At 41.2% G+C, this 19,099-nt stretch overlaps 1 protein-coding gene across 7 annotated transcripts in view; it reads right to left on the minus strand.

The window, feature by feature from the left end:
• The window catches only part of epha7 (eph receptor A7), a 132,654-nt gene that overhangs the window by 82,117 nt on the left and 31,438 nt on the right, over nucleotides 1-19,099 (minus strand). For all 7 annotated transcript variants that reach the window (XM_049479371.1, XM_007254920.4, XM_007254921.4 and 4 more), the window contains exon 5: nucleotides 5,555-5,890. In XM_049479371.1, the coding sequence (XP_049335328.1) occupies nucleotides 5,555-5,890 (336 nt within the window). The remainder of the gene's footprint in view (nucleotides 1-5,554; nucleotides 5,891-19,099) is intronic.

Raw genomic sequence — 19,099 nt, forward strand, 5'->3', positions numbered from 1 at the left:
TTCAAATTAAAAGTCATTTTGCCTCTGATATGCAATATTGATACCCATCCACATTGATATGCCATCTCTATGCACAATGCCAGGCTTTATATAACCTAGCCAGCACCATCCGTCAGAGCAGACTGTACCCAGTACATGTCTGACATGTAGAGTTAACAGTAAAAATCCATTAGCATAGGGTTTTTACACTCTGTCTTTATAGAGGTTACTGTACAAACAAACACTTTATTGTGCTCTACTGCTTGCTATCTTTTTCATACACACACACACACAATCTGATTCAAGTCCAGAATTTGCAGTGTTCTCTGAAATGCTTTTTTTTTTCTTTTTTTTAAACCCGGCATAGTGGATGCAGGAGCAACATAGCGAATAAATATTAATGCTTATTGTGCGAGCGATTCATACTCAAGAGCACGGAACAAAGGATGTTGTTTGCGGAAAGGGAGACAAATAGAGAGACAGAAAGGGAACGAGGGGAGAAAGAGAGACGGTGAAAAAAAGGAAAGGAAGAATTTAGAGAACTGCATACTGTAGAGCTGTTGAGTAACAATAGCTGGCTGATTGAAACGCTCTCCGTCGAACTTCCCATGTAAGTTCTTGAGCCAAAAAAAAAAAAAGATACAAAAAAATGAGATTCATATTCACAGATTCATATTCACAGTTGTCTATCAGTGAAAGAGTAATGGCAGGGAAGAAAAGCAGAGCGAATAGGAGGAACAGAAAGGGAAAAAAAGGAATAAAAAAGAGGTGATGATAATGAACCTGCTGGTTGAAAAACAGTAGCTATTTAAACCCTTTTAAAACAGAAGCGGGAAGTAATTAGGTTTCAGAGGAACAATACTTAGAGCGCTCCCTATCTCTCTCTTTCTCGCTCTCTCTCTTTCGCAAGCCCCCTCTCACGCACTTGCACTCTCTCTCTCTCTGTCTCTCTTCCTATCTCTCTTTCTCTGCTCTGCATGAGAAAGTAACATAAGGGTAATTAAAGGGAGGTGTGAATTCCTCATCAGATGCATCTCTGTCTGCAAGCGCACCCCACACCTTCACCCCGCGCTATCCCTGATTAAAATGCAGAGCGGCTCATCATCATCATCATCTCTCTCTCTCTCATTCTCTCTCTCTCTCTCTCTCTCTCTCTCTCTCAGTAAGTTGCGCTTTATCAGATCTCTCTTTTTTCTGTATACTTGCCAACCATTACCCACAGTTAGTGGACATGCTGTATTTATTGAGCTATTTAGCATTAGTAATAAGAAAAGCCTTATTTCTTTAGAAACCACGGCATCTCTCTCTCTTTCTGTCACTCTGTCTATCTCTCTCTCACTCTCTCGCTCTGTTGCTCTCTTTCGGGCTCACTCCTCTCAGATGTCATTGGCATGCTTGAGCCCCCATGTAGGCTATTTGGAGGTGTTACATGTGCTTGTTGTTTCTTTATAAAACAATAGTTTTATAGACACAATTTTCCCATATTTTTTAAAACTGTAATAGCTGATGAATACTTCCGTAAAAAGATGTGCATGAAGCATGCATTAACCCGTTTTCAAGCAACTGGGTTTCAGTGGGTTAATTCATTGGAGAATGAATCAACAACTGTAACATGAACACAGATGCGACTGCATTAAAATGATTTATTTAGAGCTGGGTTCAATGGTCATACAATGTTTACTATTATTAAGACCCCCCCCCCCCCCACTCTTTAAATGCTATGAAAGTTTCTTTGCGTAATGTCAAAGTTATACTATACAAATTGGCACTGTGACAACTCCAAACCCAATTCAGCACACACCTTTAAACCACATTGTTTAAAGTGGTTTGAAGTTGGATTGGCTTGTATTGCTTCTGCCGCTCTATTGGATACTTTGGACTCAGAGACTTACTGCTGCTACTATTTCCAGCAACGCCTCAAGTTCTGTCTAATTTTATAAACATCCTACACTAGCAGAAACCATATAAGCCATTTTTCCGTGATAGTCTAACAAACCGGCATAGTTTAAGGCTATAAGTCTGGTTTGCACGCTAACTTTTAAATCTCACATTACTCATTAGCTGCATTAGCTAGCCTAGCCTCGTAGCTCCAGAGCAAAACGTAGGAACCGAACACGCTCTGGTTACATTTGGCGTACGGAGGTGGAGCTGCGCAGATTCGATTTTGCTGCAAAGCTATCTCTTTGAGGCCTATGGGCAGAGGGATGGGGGAGGGGGAGGTGGGGGGGAGGTGGGATACAGTCGCTAGCTTCAACGACAGTGGGCCAGGCTGTCCGAGCAACAGCAGCAGGTTCCTGGTTTCAGGAAGCCCTATTCTTCCCTTTATGAAGCAGCCAAGCATTGCTGTGGCAACCCAGGGATAAAATTGAGATGGAGAGGCTTGAGTGAGCAGGGAATCGAGGGTGGCCAGAGAGGGTTAAATTCCTCTATTTCAAGTCAAAACAAAGAGCGCACTGTGTTGATTACAATCAGGCTGCCTTCATGGATGCGGGCCACTGTATCAGAAACGTCAGTTTGTTGCTCGGAGAGCGAAGGTGACTTTCTGAATTTATTTAGGGTTGTTTAGATCGTGGTCATGTATTCTGTCTTTCCCTTAATCCCCTTGGTGGATTAAGGTCCTGCCTGTTTATTCTGATAGGAAACGAACGACGGGTAAAGGATGATGGCCGGTTTGAAAAGGGGTAGCTATCAGTTCCGAAAAATACAGTCTCTTCAATCTGACAATAATTAATGACTCTATATTGCACAGGGTTGCTGGAGTAATTGTCTGTTGTCAGCAAGCCAGGCATAATTACAAGTGGCCGAGGCTGAGATCAAGGTCTCTCTCTCTCTCTCTCTCTCTCTCTCTCTTCACCTCTCTCTCTCTTTTTCTGTGACTTTCTCTCTCTGCCCGTGTGCCCTTGCAGTCTCTCGCTCCACTGTGTGTCTCTGTCACGGTCCCTGTCACTGAACATACATCATCGCTCCCTCATCTCCTCTCCTTCATCCCTGCATCCTTCCATACCTCCTTCATCCCTCTGTCTACCAGCAGTTATTTTCTTTTCTCCTTTTCTATCAAAGAAACAAAGGACAAAGCATTGTATTGCTATAGCTGTGTCTATAGCTGAGATCTGAGACCTATTGCTCAATAAGAAGCAACCACCCATAACATCTCAAGCTGAAATTAGTATCAAAAACAGATTACTCATTGCCAAATATGTCTGTGTGTGTGTGTGTATGTGTGTGTGTGCTCGCAATTGTACTTACAGTAAAACACCAAGCCTATCAGACTCAGCTAACCCCTATTAATGACCATAGTCAGTATGCACTTTATGGCAAATTGGATTTCATGGGTGCTTGAGCATGAAAGAGAAATCTTGTTTGGAGGATCCATAAAAATAGTTCATTACAAAAAAGAAGAAAAAAAAAAAGAGGTCTGGTACGACTTTTCTCGGGCATGTGCAGACAGCGATACAGCAGTTAAATATGACCAATTCTCCAGAGGGTAAAGAAAAGAGAGAGAAAATGAGAGAAAGAGAGATAGGGGTGGAAAGAACGACACGCACTGCTTCATGCTGCCTGAGAGCTTTTTTTTCTTCTTTTTTTTTGCTGGGTTAATAATGTTACTACAGCATGTGAACAAAAAATAGAGAAAAAAAAACTCCACTGGTTTAATTTGTCAGAATAATGTGCAAAAAAAAACTGTCGAGCTTTCCAAGAAAAAAAAAAAAGAAAAAGAGCAAGAAACTGACAGAAATGTCAGTCTGTCACTTTAAATGGTCCTACAAGGTTTCATGTGCTTCTGATGTGGAAAAAAAAACGGAGAAAAAATGAATAAAATAAAGAAAGAAAAAAGAAATGAGGGAATCCTTCCGTGACTTGTATTATTTATCATGCTCCGTCGCTAACCGTGGTATCCAACCGCAAATTATGAACTGCAGGAAAACTGCTGCCAAATAATTTGTCAAATTATTCCCACCGAGGTAAGTACAGCACGCCAAAAGTGCCGGCGCGAAATTACACAGCCTCACGACGAGAGAGCCGTCCAGCCAAGCAACACAGCGAAAATCAAGGAACACCAAAGTGGCCGCCGCATGAGTGCGAAACCACTTCTCTCAATTACAAATATTGAGAATTTCCGCACGACTGGAGGGAGGTTATAAACACAGAGGTAGGTCCTGTCTTCGAAGATCACTCAGGCTAAGAGGAGGCCTGATCACGTAGCCAATCAGATTCTGGTCAAATACCTCACAAGGTCTGGTTCTGGAGACGTGACTCAGCACTAGTCCAGATTGCAACGTGATCTCAAGAGTGAAGAGTCCTGTTTTCCAGACGCTGATTGTTTCCAGACTAAACCCATTCACTTCCATTAACCACTTATTCTGACTTAATCTGAGTCATGAAAGCTGCAGGTATGTTTCTGCCAGACAGCACACCAAGATAGATCATTGGTTAATTGCTGCTAGACTAAACAATACTCACGCATCATGCATAAAAATTTGAGTAGTTTCACTATTGAGTAATTGAGTAATTTCACTAGTTCTAGTTCACTAGAACCATGAGTAGTTAGCATTGTTGTCAGGTTAGCACTGTACAGTTCTGAACAGACCACAATAACAGTATGAGAAAACCAATGCTAACAAAAGCAGCTGCCCAACTGGCAAAGAAGCTGTAATCAGCAACAAGCAACTGTATTTGTTAAGCTTTTTAAAAAGCAAGGATAATCTTTGCAACCATCCAAAAATCTGTTTTATGAGTTTAAGCTATATTTACACTTGTCAAGAGAAAATATAAAACATTAGATAACACACTACCATAACAGCTGTGTAGCTGTATATAAATTATTTTTAACATGGATCGAAGAAAACGCAGTATGTAACACTGCTGTTCACTGCCTGATCCCTTGCGTTTCAAGTTCTTGTGCACTGTTGCTGGCACATTTTGTTTTTTACCGCCCTACTTAGTGCTTTAGTTTGTGGTTTGGGACAGCCCCTGTTTTCTGTGGGCACGGCCATCCCTGTGGCAAAATGTTCGACAGTGTTGAGTTTTGAATGCTGTCAGATTTGGTTCCTTAAACCAACATGTGCCTCCAATTAATTGCACTGCATCTAATTCACCACTAGGAATGTATCGATATGGGAACATTGGACCAACAATAATATCTGACATTTGCCATGCAAAAATGTGCTGATGCTGATACAGAAAAAAAAAAAAAATATATATATATATATATATAAATAAACAGTAGAAGTTATGTACATATATATAGTGATTACAGACTATGAAACAAATATTCCATTTAGAGATGCTATAACGGTTGTTAAGTAAATAAAATCTACATACTAGCCTATAAATAAACCCTATAAAACAACCCTGATATCAATGTATGTTTCTTTTTTTCTACAATATGCTCACAACAACCCAACTAGCCACGGATTATCATGAAGTTTTCCAGAAGATCTTCCAAAGTAAAATGTCGTTTAAAGTTTGAAGCTGTTATGTAAAAAGGTGTGAAGGTTTCAATGAATATGAAAAACCCTTGGACTAGGAGCAAGATTCCCAAGATACTTAAGTAAAAAGCATGGTGATGTCTTACCGGCCTGGCTGGTAGCGATGCTGACAGCAGCGAAGAGTCTCTGTGTGCGGCTAAGGTCCGAGACGCCGTTGACGGCCTCCACTTCGAAGGTGTAGTTGGCGTGGGCCAGCAGTTCGCTGATTGTGACTTCGGTGTCGGTGAGGCCGCTCTGCTGCGGCGTGTAAGCCACGTTTCCACCGCACGGGACGCACTCCTCCGGCTCCCAACTGCAGCGGCGGCAGATAATCCGGTAGGTGACGTCATTTCGGCCCCCGGTGTCGGCCGGCGGCCTCCACTCCAGAGTGACGGTGGTCTGGTTAATGTTGTAGACCAGGTTCTGAGGAGCTGAAGGGGGCCCTGCAGAAGACAGAGAGACAGAAAGAGCCATGAGGACAACAAAGAGACGCAGAGAGAGGGGGAGACAGTAAGAGATAGGGAGGAACGAAGAAGAAAGAGAGAGGAGAGATGAGTTATGTAACCCTCACGATAAGAAGAGTGACAGCGACACTGGGTACGCGCACTGGATTATTCCTCTCCTCTCTCTCCTGCTGTATTTACGTGCCATGGGGACCTGCAGAATCCAGCCCCCTGGCAAATACTGACACGCAATTATACTGTAACCCAGATACTCCAAGATGTTCCAGAATGCAGGGGGAGTAAGACTCGAGAGCTGCCAAGGTCAGAGCAGACCGGGAAGAGACAGAGTAGTGAAACAACTCAATAACGAGCCTCGGGATTCACTTTGAGGGAGAAAACGTGGAAAGAAAAAAGAAAAAATCTTTACCGATAAGACCGTCATCCCGTTCCCACCCGAACTCTCGTCTGAGCAGGTAAATTAATTAGCAGACGGAAAGGTTAACAAGCTTCTCGTGTAACGATTAGGCGCGAGGAGAGCAGTAAAAGTTTATGCTTTTGACAGGAGGCGAGACTCAGAGTCTGAATCGAAGCCAGAATTTATGAGTGGGAATTAAAAGTGAGTTATGGAGTTAACAGCATGGGCCATGACGGGCTTAAATGGGCTACAATAACCAGCTGCCCGCGATGGCGGAAAACAAGGCGTCATCTCTTTGTCCTACGCAATACCAGACACCCAAGCTCATCTCATAAAATAATGACTTACATCCAGCCTCCACTGTCCTCCCACAGCCAGCAGACACTCGATTCTATCACCATAATGTTGTTCCAGCCATTTCACTGCCTGCTCTATATCCGCTTTATTAAAGCATGGTTTAGAGGAGGCTGCGCTGGTTTTATGGGTAGAGATGTCCGGAACGAGTATGGAGGCGATCAAGACATGTTTTAATGGCTCTATATTAGGCCTGATCACATGCCCTTTTTTTTTTAGCTTTTCTTAAGGCTAGCACTGTGCACTTTGGTGCACTTATATACGGTGGTAGGTATTAAATACCTATATTTACAAATACAAGTGGAAACCAAAAAATAAACATGATTTTTAAGACATGCCCTAATTTTCGCACTATAAGGCACAATTAAAATCCTTAAATTTTCCAAAAATCATCAGCGTGTCTCATAATCTGGTGCATTTTATGTATGAATTTTACCAGTCAGGTTGTATGGAGCAGTAAAGCCACTCTGCTGAAGTACAGCATTATACAGGAGTTTCAGTTTAGTTTTCCAGCCTTGGAGCTGGAGCAGTATTAGCATCAGCCGCTAACTGCTATTTCCCTGTTCAGAGGTCAGTATTATCGGCCTGTAGCCTGCTGCTAACTCCGGCTAGCACTGCTGGAGCAGCATTAGCATTAGTCACTTACTGTGCTAGCTCTTTCACTATTCAGAGGTGAGTATATCAGACTGTAGTCTGTGTGTTTATCATGTTAAAAGAAGCTACATGGGTAGAACCGCTATCTAATATCGCTCTGGCTTACTGGAACATGCATTTAGGGTTCCGCAGTGTAGTGCTGTTGGGCGGCATTATCCGCTAACCGCTAGCAGTTAGCCACTAATGCTAACTCTCCGGCCTTAATGCTAGTGCTTGAGAAATTCAGGAATCTAAGCTTACTGTAAATAACCAGAACAAACCGTCTTCTGAAGAGAAATCTGTGTAGATTATCACTCAGCGCTCGTTTGACTTTTTATTACAGTTTTGTTTACTTAGCTTAGCTTTACTTATCTTAGATAGCTAACCTCCTGCTGAATCAGAAGTTCCTTATATTGTCTCTTAAAATGCACCTTATAATTCAGTGCGCCTTATGCATGAAAATAGACCAGAAAATAGACGTTCGTTGAAAGTGCGCCTTATAGTGCAAAGAAGACGGTAATTTGTGTTATTTATAGTTTTATGTTCTTTTTTAGTCAGGCAGTGGTAAGAGAACCAGGTTATCAATTACATGGTTGTGGGTTCGATACTCAGACATGTTTGCACCCTTGGGCCAGGCCCTCAATGCTCACTACTCACTAGGTGCCTCAGCTATGGATGCCTACAGCCTTCGGCACAAGCATTCGCTAAACCACTGTGTGTGTGATCATAAGTGTGTGTATGTTCACTGCATGGCCAAATTCAGATTTTGTGTAACACTATGCTATGTAGCGTTTGAGCCCAAGTGATTGCCATTTTTAAATAAACAGTCCAAAAAAATCAACCTTTTCAATGTCAATGATAAACCTAAGCATTGCTAAAGCTGACTGCTTTATTTTCTTTGCACCTACGCAAAGAAAATCCACGCCCACTTCCAGGACACTACTGACACTCGGCGCATCTGGCAGGGCATCCAGACCATCACCAACTACAAGTCACCCTCCCCTGCTTGTAACAGTGATGCCTCCCTTCCAGATGCACTGAACTCCTTCTACGCAAGGTTCGAAGCACAGAACTACACGAAAGCAAGGAAGACTACACCTCCTCCAAACGATCAGGTACTGTGCCTGTCCTCAGCTGATGTGCGGAAAACTCTACTCAGAGTCAACCCACGGAAAGCCCCAGGACCAGACAGCATACCTGGCAGAGTGCTCAGAGGATGTGCAGAACAACTCACGGATGTTCTCACTGACATTTTCAACATCTCAATCTCAAACATCTCAAACATTTTCAACAGTACTGCAATCGTGCCGACGTGCTTCAAGACGACCACCATCGTCCCTGTGCCGAAGAAGTCTCAAGTGTCCTGCCTTAATGACTACCGTCCCATTGCACTTACTCCCATCATCATGAAGTGCTTTGAGAAGCTGGTCATGAGGCACATCAAAAAACAGCTCCCGTCCTCACTGGACCCTCTGCAGTTTGCGTATCGTCCAAACAGATCAACACACGATCTCTACTGCGCTCCACCTGGCTCTCACCCACCTGGACAACAAAGACTGCTATGTTCGAATGCTGTTCATCGACTTCAGTTCAGCATTCAACACCATCATCCCTCAGCATCTGATCGGAAAACTGAGCTTGCTGGGCCTGAACTCCTACCTCTGCAACTGGGTTTTAGACTTCCTGACTGAGAGACCACAATCAGTCAGGATTGGAAACAACACCTCCAGCACCACCATACAGAGCACCGGCGCCCCCCAGGGCTGTGTGCTCAGCCCACTGCTGTTCACTCTGCTCAAAGTACAGCTCAAACCACATCATCAAGTTCGCTGATGACACAACTGTAGTTGGCCTCATCAGCAAGAACGACGAGTCAGCATACAGAGAGGAGGTGCAGTGGCTGACGGACCTGTGCAGAACCAACAACCTATCTCTTATGTTGCACTGTCGACACTCCTGCACTTTATGTTGTCTATTGCTTGTGGTTCTATGTTGCACCATGGTTCCGGAGGAACGTAATTTCATCACACTGTGTACCTGTACTCAGATGTAATGACAATAAAAGCCTCTTGACTTGACTTGACTTGACTAATGATTATGTATGTGAGTTTGTGTATTTTGGATGTGCAGGACCTTTAATGCAAACCTCACTCTAGCTCTGGCGGTATGTCCTGTCCCAGAACGCCCTGCGGGCAGGTGGCTGCACCTCAAAACCTAACACATTTACTAGCAGAACACACCATTCATATGTATGAGGGCAAAAAGCAGGCGGCAGAATGGGGGGGATGAATAATATGGCACTTACAATGTGCCCCTTATTAAGACTAATGGCAGAGACACACAACTCTCTCGCTCTTGCTCTCTCTCTCTCACAAACAGATCCCTCCATATTCATCAGACGAGGAGAGAGAGAAAGAATACATGATCGGATCAGATGAAAGGGACACCTGTGTCGAGTGTCGAGGGGGAGGTCTCTTTCTCTCATCCTCTCTCTCTCTCTCTCTTTCTCCATGTCTTTATCTCCATCTCTCACAACCTCACCTACAGATGCTAATGATGTCCCTCCTCCTTCATTGTCTGTTGGAGAGAGCTGACACACACACAAACACACACTTAACCTCCCGGGATGTGTTTATCTAGCATTTCCATGGCTACCTGCGATGATAAGAGAAATGGCTCCACTAGCGCATCCTCTTCCCTTTTTGGATGTGGAGTGGTGAAGATTGCCTATAAATAAACAACATCCCTCAGATGATTCGAGAGCCACTCCACTATCTGGATGCCCTGCGATATCACACAGAATTAATCCAAGCAAGTGATAACATAAATGCCTGTGGTTACGTCTCTTTAATATGCGATTTATTTCTGCAATTTGTGGTTAATGAAAACACACGCGGTCCATCTGAAATACACAAAGGAGCTGAACGTCTCTACGTGAAAGACCCAAGGCCTCGGGAGGTGTCTCCTTGTCCAGTCTCATCCTCAGTCTCAATGATTTAGCCAGCAATTTAGGTCTGCAACTCAACCTATGTCTCCAAAAGTGCCTGAACACACCAGATTACATATTTCCTCACTAAATGTCAACACCTTCCACATTTAAATAACAATTTAAACAATGTTCTGGACATTTGAGGGCCATTTAAATGCTGTGTTTAGCTGAAGCATTTAGCTGAAGCGTTTAGCTGAAGCGAAGACAGAGAAAGCTAGAAACAGGAGCCGTACACACAGCAAATAAAGATGGAGGACGTGGTAGAAATTATCGTTAACTATTCAACTAATCGAAAAAATAATCGACAGATTAGTCGACCAAAATACCAAAATAATCTGCAGCCCTAATACAATTATAACACCATATCAGGAAAAAAAATGTATACAGGATGCTCATATTAAAAAGAATTTAGGTCCAATTTTATAATAAGTGTCTATAATAACTGTAAAATTACACATAAACAAGCTAATGCATGTAATAACACTGTAACTACTGATATAGTGCTCACTGATACACGTTTATTACAGCTGTACAGGTTAAGTAGTGTGCCATAAGTGCCAATGTCAATATTTAACTTGTGTGTAATAGAGTGAGTATAATTTCACATTTCACATGTTCACATGAGTTAAATTTTTATCCAAGAGCTCTTTCCTGATATGTAATAAGGGCTGTGATTGTTTTAAAATAAAAAAAAATCCTAGTCAGTTTGATTATCGGAAGATGGACACAATTTTCCGCTACATCACACGAACACTAATAAGCATGTGTAATTACATAACCTGTACAACTGTAATTGAACTGTAACATTATGTAAGACTAGTATGTAAAAATATTAATACTTATAGTAATGTATTAATAACATGTGTCTACACCAAAAATTGGGACCGAAAAATAATAAACAAGCAAAGCAAACAGTATGAACAATATAAAGATATTTCATGTTTTGCATGGTCAAATTTGCATGGTCAACATGTCCATGCTGTTTTTTGTTACCTGAGTAACCAATTTTGATGCTGCTAATGGCACTGATACAAGAGCTACTGCGAACATGGAAATATCAGAATCACTTCATCTGATCATTCAAGCAGCATTAAACCAAAGAAACAAAAAAATTAAACTGAAGAGATCATACGCATGTGCTTTTTCTTTTTTTTTTTTACATGCGAGTCTCACTCTCGCAATATCTCTTGTGTACAGTCTTGGGCTTAATCTCTCTCCCTCTCTCTTTCTTTCTCTCTTCCCACATGCACACCTTTTACATACATGTCTTTCCCACTCTTACACTTTGAACTGCTAACTGTCTCTCTCTCTTATACACATATTTTTGTATCATTATCTTTTTCTAACTGTCTCGTGCACTCTTACACTCGCACTCTGCTAGTGTGGGTCTAGTGTGTACTTTGTCTTCCTCTCACTCGCTGCCTGCTCGCTCTCGCGTGTCATGATTTTTCTTTCCCTTCGGTTCGGATTTCAAATCAACCTGTTCTAATCAAGTCTTAAACTCCCATGGTTGGCTTTAGGCTTTACTTTCATGCAGCGCAGACCTCTCTACTGTTATCACCTAAAAAGACTAATCGTGATAAAGGGTTAGGTAATTATTGGGATATGAAATTTGTAGCTGTGGGTGAACCTCACCTGCTATGCAACACGACAGAGCACTCTCGACTCATCCTTGTTCTCCCTCACTCTCTCTCTCTCTCTCTCTCTTTCTCTCTTTCTCTCTCCTGCTCGCTCTCTCTCCTCCCACAGAACTTTCATTTCACGGATTAATCTTCCATTGCCCTCGCAGACTGTGATGTCTCAATCACGTACTGCCGGAGTGTCTGTGTGAGTGTGTGAATGAGTGTGTATGCGTGTGTGTGCACGTCTCCTCTACAGGGGGCCGTTAAGTTGACTCTGGAGGAGCGAGGCTGAGTGAACCTGTGATTTCTGATGGTGCCGAAGAGCCATGAATTACAGATTCAGTGCCAAACATTGATGTGCTTAACACAGACCCACACACACATACACACACACATATACACACACAAACTCAGACTCACACACACACGTACAGGCAACCATATCTCTCTCTACCACCAAGGACAAGGTTAGAATCTGTGATACAAACAATGAAACACTTTCACCACCACCAGCCCCCTGAGAAGGTCAAACAGCTTCATGATATAAAAGAGCTGCTTTTGGACTTTTCAATAGATGGTTCTTTAAATACATATATTCTATTAAAATAATAGAGTTTAATAAATGGCTAAAGGCTTTTCTAGTATTTAACCTTTTATTCATTCAATAATAATAAATGTTGTTGTTTTTTTCCCCCACTGGCAAGGTCTCTAAAACAACCATGTTGCTAAAGGACTAGTTCAATTTTATAATAACTTAAAATCGGCCCAGTTTCTGTTTAAGTGAAAAGTTCATGCTATCTGCTAAAACTAAACTGTAAATAAATAATAGCATCCACAATATTTAGGTCTGATATGTAAATAGGTACAAATAATACATACTCTAGGTTGAAACACTCCTTATAACTTCTGTGTGAATGGATGGAGTTAAATATCGGTAGTTTACAGAGTTACTAAGGTGACACTGTGGTTAATTATAATAAGGATGGATGATACAGTTTAATATATTGAGGAGACAAGGTAATACACAATGTGGACAAACGTGGACAAGTGTATTTGGAGACGAATTAGCTCATTTAAATGAACTTAATAGAATCTAAGCTTAATCCTAACCTTATTGCTAAGCCTCACTTCAACCATTAATCAACCCTAAAACCTAACCCTAACCAAAACCTTAAAATGTTAAGATTCCTGGTTAGGCTAAGGTGTAGGGTTGCATTAAATGAAACATTATTTACATTTAGCACATAGTTCTATTGTATTTAATAGACATGCAGTTGATATGTCATACAGCTCTGGAAAAAATTAAGAGATCGCTTCAGTTTCTGAACCAGTTTCCCTGATTTTGCTATTTATAGGTATAGGTTTGAATAAAACGAACAATGTTGTTTTATTCTATAAACTACGGACAACATTTCTACCAAATTTTAAAAATGAGAAATGGCCGAAATAACAAAAAAACGATGCAGAGCTTTCAGACCTCAAATAATGCAAAGAAACCAAATTCATATTCATAAAGTTTTAGGAGTTTCAAAAAATCAATATTTGGTGGAATAACTTTGGTTTTTAAACACAGTATTCCTGTATCTTGGCATGCTCTCCTCCAACAGTTTTACACACTGCTTTTGGATAACATTATGCCACTCCTGGTGCAGAAATTCAAGCAGTTCAGTTTGGTTTGATTGCTTGTGATCATCCATCTTCCTCTTAATTATATTGCAAAGATTTTCAATTTGGTAAAATCAAAGAAACTCATCATTTTTAACTTGTCTCTTATTTTTTTCCAGAGCTGTAGTTTCTTAATGTATTAAAAAGGTTTATCCTTCTGTTGGAGTAAATGTCTCTACTGTGCAGGAACGTCATTTGCACCTCTGTATTCATATTAGCCCTAAATCTACTAGCATCTAATATTAAATTAAACATGTTAAATTATTGGCGTTTCAAAGACCTATTTTAGCCAATGAGAAGTGTGCGCATGATTAAAGAACCAACACAACCAAATGTGCAAGCCAAGAATCCTTTAGGCACTTTTATTTTTAAAAAGTCTATTCTGGAAGTAAGACGATCTGGTCGGAAGGCTGAGGAGAAAGCGCTGGGCTTTTTCCACCCTCTACTTTCTAGTGACAGAATGTTAATTAGGTCAACTGCTGATCCTGAGACTGAGTGTGTGAGTGTGTGTGTGTGTTGTGCCTAGACTTAAGGCTTAAGTTTGGAATGCTGTATTGAGAGCTGGGCTTGGCAGTCCTGGACCTGCTCCGCCTATTAGAAGTCAAGTCACTAATTAAGCATGGCTAAGCGGTGGAAAGCTGGCTGGTTGCATTCGGACGCTGCTGAAATCAAGCAGGCAGTAATCCCTAATCTACTAAAGGTGGCGGCTGAACTCTGGCCCTGCTGCTGCAGTGCCAGGGGAAATAGGACAGAGGGGCTAAAGCTGGGCAGCCATCCCACAGCAAATGCTGGCGAGGTGGAAGGACTGACGACGAGTCAACGACTTGACTAGCTTCAGTGACTGGTTCAATAGAAGAGGGGAAAGAGGGAGGCCTGAGATCTCGCTCAGATAGAGTCAGATTCTCAGATATGGTTTACTCTCATATTGTACACAATATACTGTACATGATGTATACACTGGATGCTTATTATTTAAGCAATTATTTAAGGATCATGCTTTAACATGTAATATTGGCACTGCTGTGCTGCGGTCAGAGATCAGCACAGCAGTGCCAATATTACATGTTGTAGCACGAACCTCGAGTGTATTATTGTGATTATACCACAGTTCCATTATCGCTGTTTATTGTAAGATTTTGAGTTAAAGAGGAGGAGAAAATATGATCTGTTTGGATATAAAAACTCTGCGAGTTAAAATAGTTCCATTGCTGCTCTGTTTGTAGCTGCACTGTTTGGTTTGTAAGCGCTGCATTGTTGCTAAGTTACCTGTATGTGGTGGAGTAATACATGGAGAGCTTCGGTTACAGTACATTACCGGCTGATAGCAGCACTCATAGAACGCCTCTCAGTGTGAGTTGGAACTAACTATGGTATAATAATAATTGTAGCACTACTACTACTCATCTATTTTCTTCATTCTACATAAATGTATCCATATCTGTGTCTTTACCTACATTACCTCTCCAAATGTGAGACTACAACCTTCTAATGACTGCATTTAGCTACTTTGCATTGTACCCACTGCTGACACAGATGTGCAAATGCACAATGCACTTACAGCTTGACTACTGCCAATAGAATAGGACTCTCTAGATTAGAAACATGAGCCTATAGAGTATAAATCCTATAGAGTATAAATCCTCCCAGCACTGAGCTGTGAAGTAATGGAACTGTGTTCTCTGGATTGATTGTTTAGGGATACTTTAGGGATGAGTTAAAGAGTTGGGGATGAGGTGGTGTGCTAATTATCCAATACACTGTCCTTACTAATGTTTTTTTAAATGTTGAATCCAATCAAATCCTCACAGCAATGCTCCTTAAAAAGGGTTCCTCTACTTTTTTAAATATCCTTAATTAAATTAATTAGAATTAATTAATCTCTAATCTATTTCCTCTTTTTGTCTTTTCTTCTTACTGTTATTTATTCTTTCTCACTGATTCTCCCACTATCTTTGTCTTTCACAGATTTTTCCCATTTTTTTACTCAGTCTCCCCTTTTTGTCCAATCGAATTTGCTTCTAATGTCTTTCTTTTTCTTTCTCTTATTGGCTGCGTCTCCTTTCTCACATTCTCTCACTCTCTTCTTTCTCAGGTTCTCCCCTTCTTGCTTTTTCTCTCCCGATCTAACTCACTCTCTTTAATTTCTCACAAATTCTTTATTTCATTTCCTCCCTTGCTCTATCTCTACCACCCCGCCCCCCCTCTCTCTCTCTCATTCTCTCTCTGCCCTTTAGAGACCCTGCACAGTGGCAGCTTTCAGTGCACAGCTGTTGCATGATTGATGCCTCTGAAACCTGTCATCAGCCCTCGTCTGCCCATCCAGGTAAATAAGCCCCCACTCCACCCCACACCTCACCCACCCCCCTTTCCCCTCGATCCCTCAGATGGAACAGCAGTCTTCTGATGTATCTCATTAGTTCACAGCGCTGCCTGAGACTAAAGCAGGGATTATTTGGGGATGGGCCAAAATAAACACACTAAAGCCGTTTGTGAATAGATTTAGTGTTGTTTATGTTGTAGTTTTTTTTTGTTTTTTTTTTCCCAACTGAACAATTGTGCGCCTCTTCTTTGTGCACATGCTGGAGAATCTCAGTCGTCTGCTTTCCTCTGCTGCAATCTGAATTTTATTGCTCTGGGTCTTAATCCCTGTTCTGAAGAACTGCGTTTGTGTGAATGTGAACGTGTGACTGTGTGTGTGTGTGCGTTTGTGTGCGTTTGTGTGTGCCTGCATGTGTCTGTTTGTCTAAGGCCTAAGGTTCTTCAAGCTTACACACGTTCATTTAAAAGCTGTCTATGTGGATGTTTATTCAGCAGATGTAAATTCGCCTCCAATTACCGGCGAGGCTCCCACGACTCTAAATCCCCCAACGAAAGGCTTCATCCCAGACAATTCACACGGCCACAATAACTTAATCCAGAGATAATTAAGATAAAACTTTTGAAGAGCGAAGCCTTACACGGTGGGTTAGAGGCTTCGGGCTAATGGACAGGATTTTAAAGTTCCTCCTCTTGTGACAACCTAATTGCACGTTAAAACTTTGGCGAAATGAAGCTGTTCGAGTGTCACTGGCTGTGTTTCACTCGATTGCAGGGTGTGGACAAATGAACAGAAAGTTCAAATGAACAGAGGCATCTGACCAATCAAGAGTCTAATATGAAAGTCTGATATGAAAATGCCTTTTTTATGTGACAATGTGGACTAAGAAATGCTAAATAACCATACCACCACAAAAATGGGAGTGTCCCATCGATCTGACAACCATTATCAAGCCTTACTCATGAACTTCAGTAATTCACCTTGCCTTGCCATGAGCACACTGCCCAGTATTTAACCTCAATCACAAGATAAGAGCTCACAACTTGTACAAGTGTGGGTATTTCCTAACCATGTGCTGTGATTATTGTGGCAAACTTTCATGATTAATGAACCAATGAAAATGCCCCAAAATGACCTGGAATTCTTTGTATTGCCCTAATTTCCACTGAGAATCAAAAGGTTTTTTTTTTTCCTTCTCATTAACTCTAAGAATAAGAATAAGAATAAATACTATAAGAATTTGGAAATTTCTGCATGAAAGTTATTAGAATGAATGCTATTAACATACAAAAACAAACCTGAAAGCTTTTTATCCTTAAACTAGTTCACAAAGATATAGTTAAGTACTCTATGTACTTTCAAATTATAATTTTTCTCATTTTTGCTGTATTTATGTTTAATTTCATCTGTTCTAATGTTCTAATATGTGCAGTTTTACAAGCAAACCCTCACTAGTTGTGAGAACTGAATTAAAAGCTCATGTGCTTGTATATATTTTTTATATATAGTGCTTAAGAAGAGTTCACAGAGCTAAGCAGTCATAAGCTACATTGATCTTGAATCTCCAGAGCAAATCTAAGGAAATAAGTATTTCTTACCTGATAAACTGAACTTTTTTGTCTTTAGTTTTGTTGGAAAAAAACAGAAGCTACTGAAGTAAAAAAAAAAGGGAGGGATGGTTTTGCAGTCCAGTCTTGCATGTGTGTGTGTGTGTGTGTGTGTTTCAGTGTGTGTTATGTGTGTGCCTGTGTTTGCCCTCGATCCACAAGAGAAGCGAAGTGAATGTTTTCATTGCCAGACACGGAAACCACAATCTAGCCATGAGCAAGGGATCTGTTGCTCACAAAGAGAAAGAGAGAGAGAGAGAAGCAGGCTTTCCCACGTTCCTGCGCATTTAGTGTAGAGGGTAACAATTACACAAAATTGCTTACAGTGTGTTCCTGTCTTTTGATTTGGTCACAAATGAAGCCGGTATGTGTTTTTTGAAAGTGTTTAGGGTGTGGATTTGAGAGAAATACTTAGAGAGAGAAAGAAATAGAGAGAGAGAGAGAGAGAGAGAGAGAGAGAAAGGTAAATGTATGAGAAGCTTCAGACATGAAATCTCACGAACAGTGAAAAGGTAACAGTTCAGAAAGCAAACCCCTGCAGTGAGTTCTGGCAGCACCATTCTGGAAAACTCTCATTTTGACATGTACATTCTGCTGCACTGTGGGTAATCGCTGTGAATTACTTACTGTGGAGTTCAACAACTATGCAAATCCAGGTTACGTATAAAAAAACTCATTTTAAAACCCCTTGCATCCAAAAACACTACACATCATTGGTGCTTTACGGGCTTCATAGCATAGTGTATTGTGCTTGAACCCTGATGATTACCACTTACCATCTGTAATCTGAATAAACTAGACTTTCATAGGTGATGTGCTCTACATCAGTACTGCATCAGTTTAAAAAAAAAGCATTAAAATAATAGCAGTATGTATGACACAGTGTGAACAGCCTTGCTCTCGATATTTTTTATTCAAAAAGTCCCCAGACCCGACAAGCGTCTCTCTCTCAGGGGAATCCTTGTAAAACTTGTCACTGAATTTCATAAAAAAAAAAAAACACAAGGCTGATCCTGTGTCAGATGATGAAGGCCAAATCTCTCCTCTCTTGTTCCTTTCTGTGTTTACTGAGTCAGCTATTCCTTACCTCTCCTCCTCCTCCTAATGCACTACTGCAGGATTATCCTCATGTTATCCCCCTTCATTCTAAGTGCAGAAAGAGAAAAAAAACAGCCCGTGGTTCTGAACAAACCTGTTTTGTGGCAGATTAAGAGGCATGTGAACCCCTCCACCTACCAACATCTTTCTTTCTCTCTCTTTCTTCCCTTGGCCTGATTGTGTAAACAAGTCATCAGTGGCTGCCAAAATTAAAAAGTGGTGGAAGGGAAAGAGAGAGGTGGATGGAGGGGAAAAGAGAAGAGAAAAAAAGATGTAGAGAAGAGGATGTAAGAAGCAGTCAATGAAAAGAAGAGAACAAGAACACTGTAGCTAATTAAAGTGTGGAAAAAGCACAAAAGAAGTATTGAGAAGAGAAGAGAAGAGAAGAGAAGAGAAGAGAAGAGAAGAGAAGAGAAGAGAAGAGAAAATGCGTATGAAGGGGAGGGTGTCTGGGTCCTGTGGCTTCCATTTCTGACAGTAATTGCAATCTAATTTGACGGGAAACAGCA

This window comes from Astyanax mexicanus, chromosome 1 (genome assembly GCF_023375975.1).
Source record: "Astyanax mexicanus isolate ESR-SI-001 chromosome 1, AstMex3_surface, whole genome shotgun sequence".
In the NCBI taxonomy this organism is placed as follows: Eukaryota; Metazoa; Chordata; class Actinopteri; order Characiformes; family Acestrorhamphidae; genus Astyanax; species Astyanax mexicanus.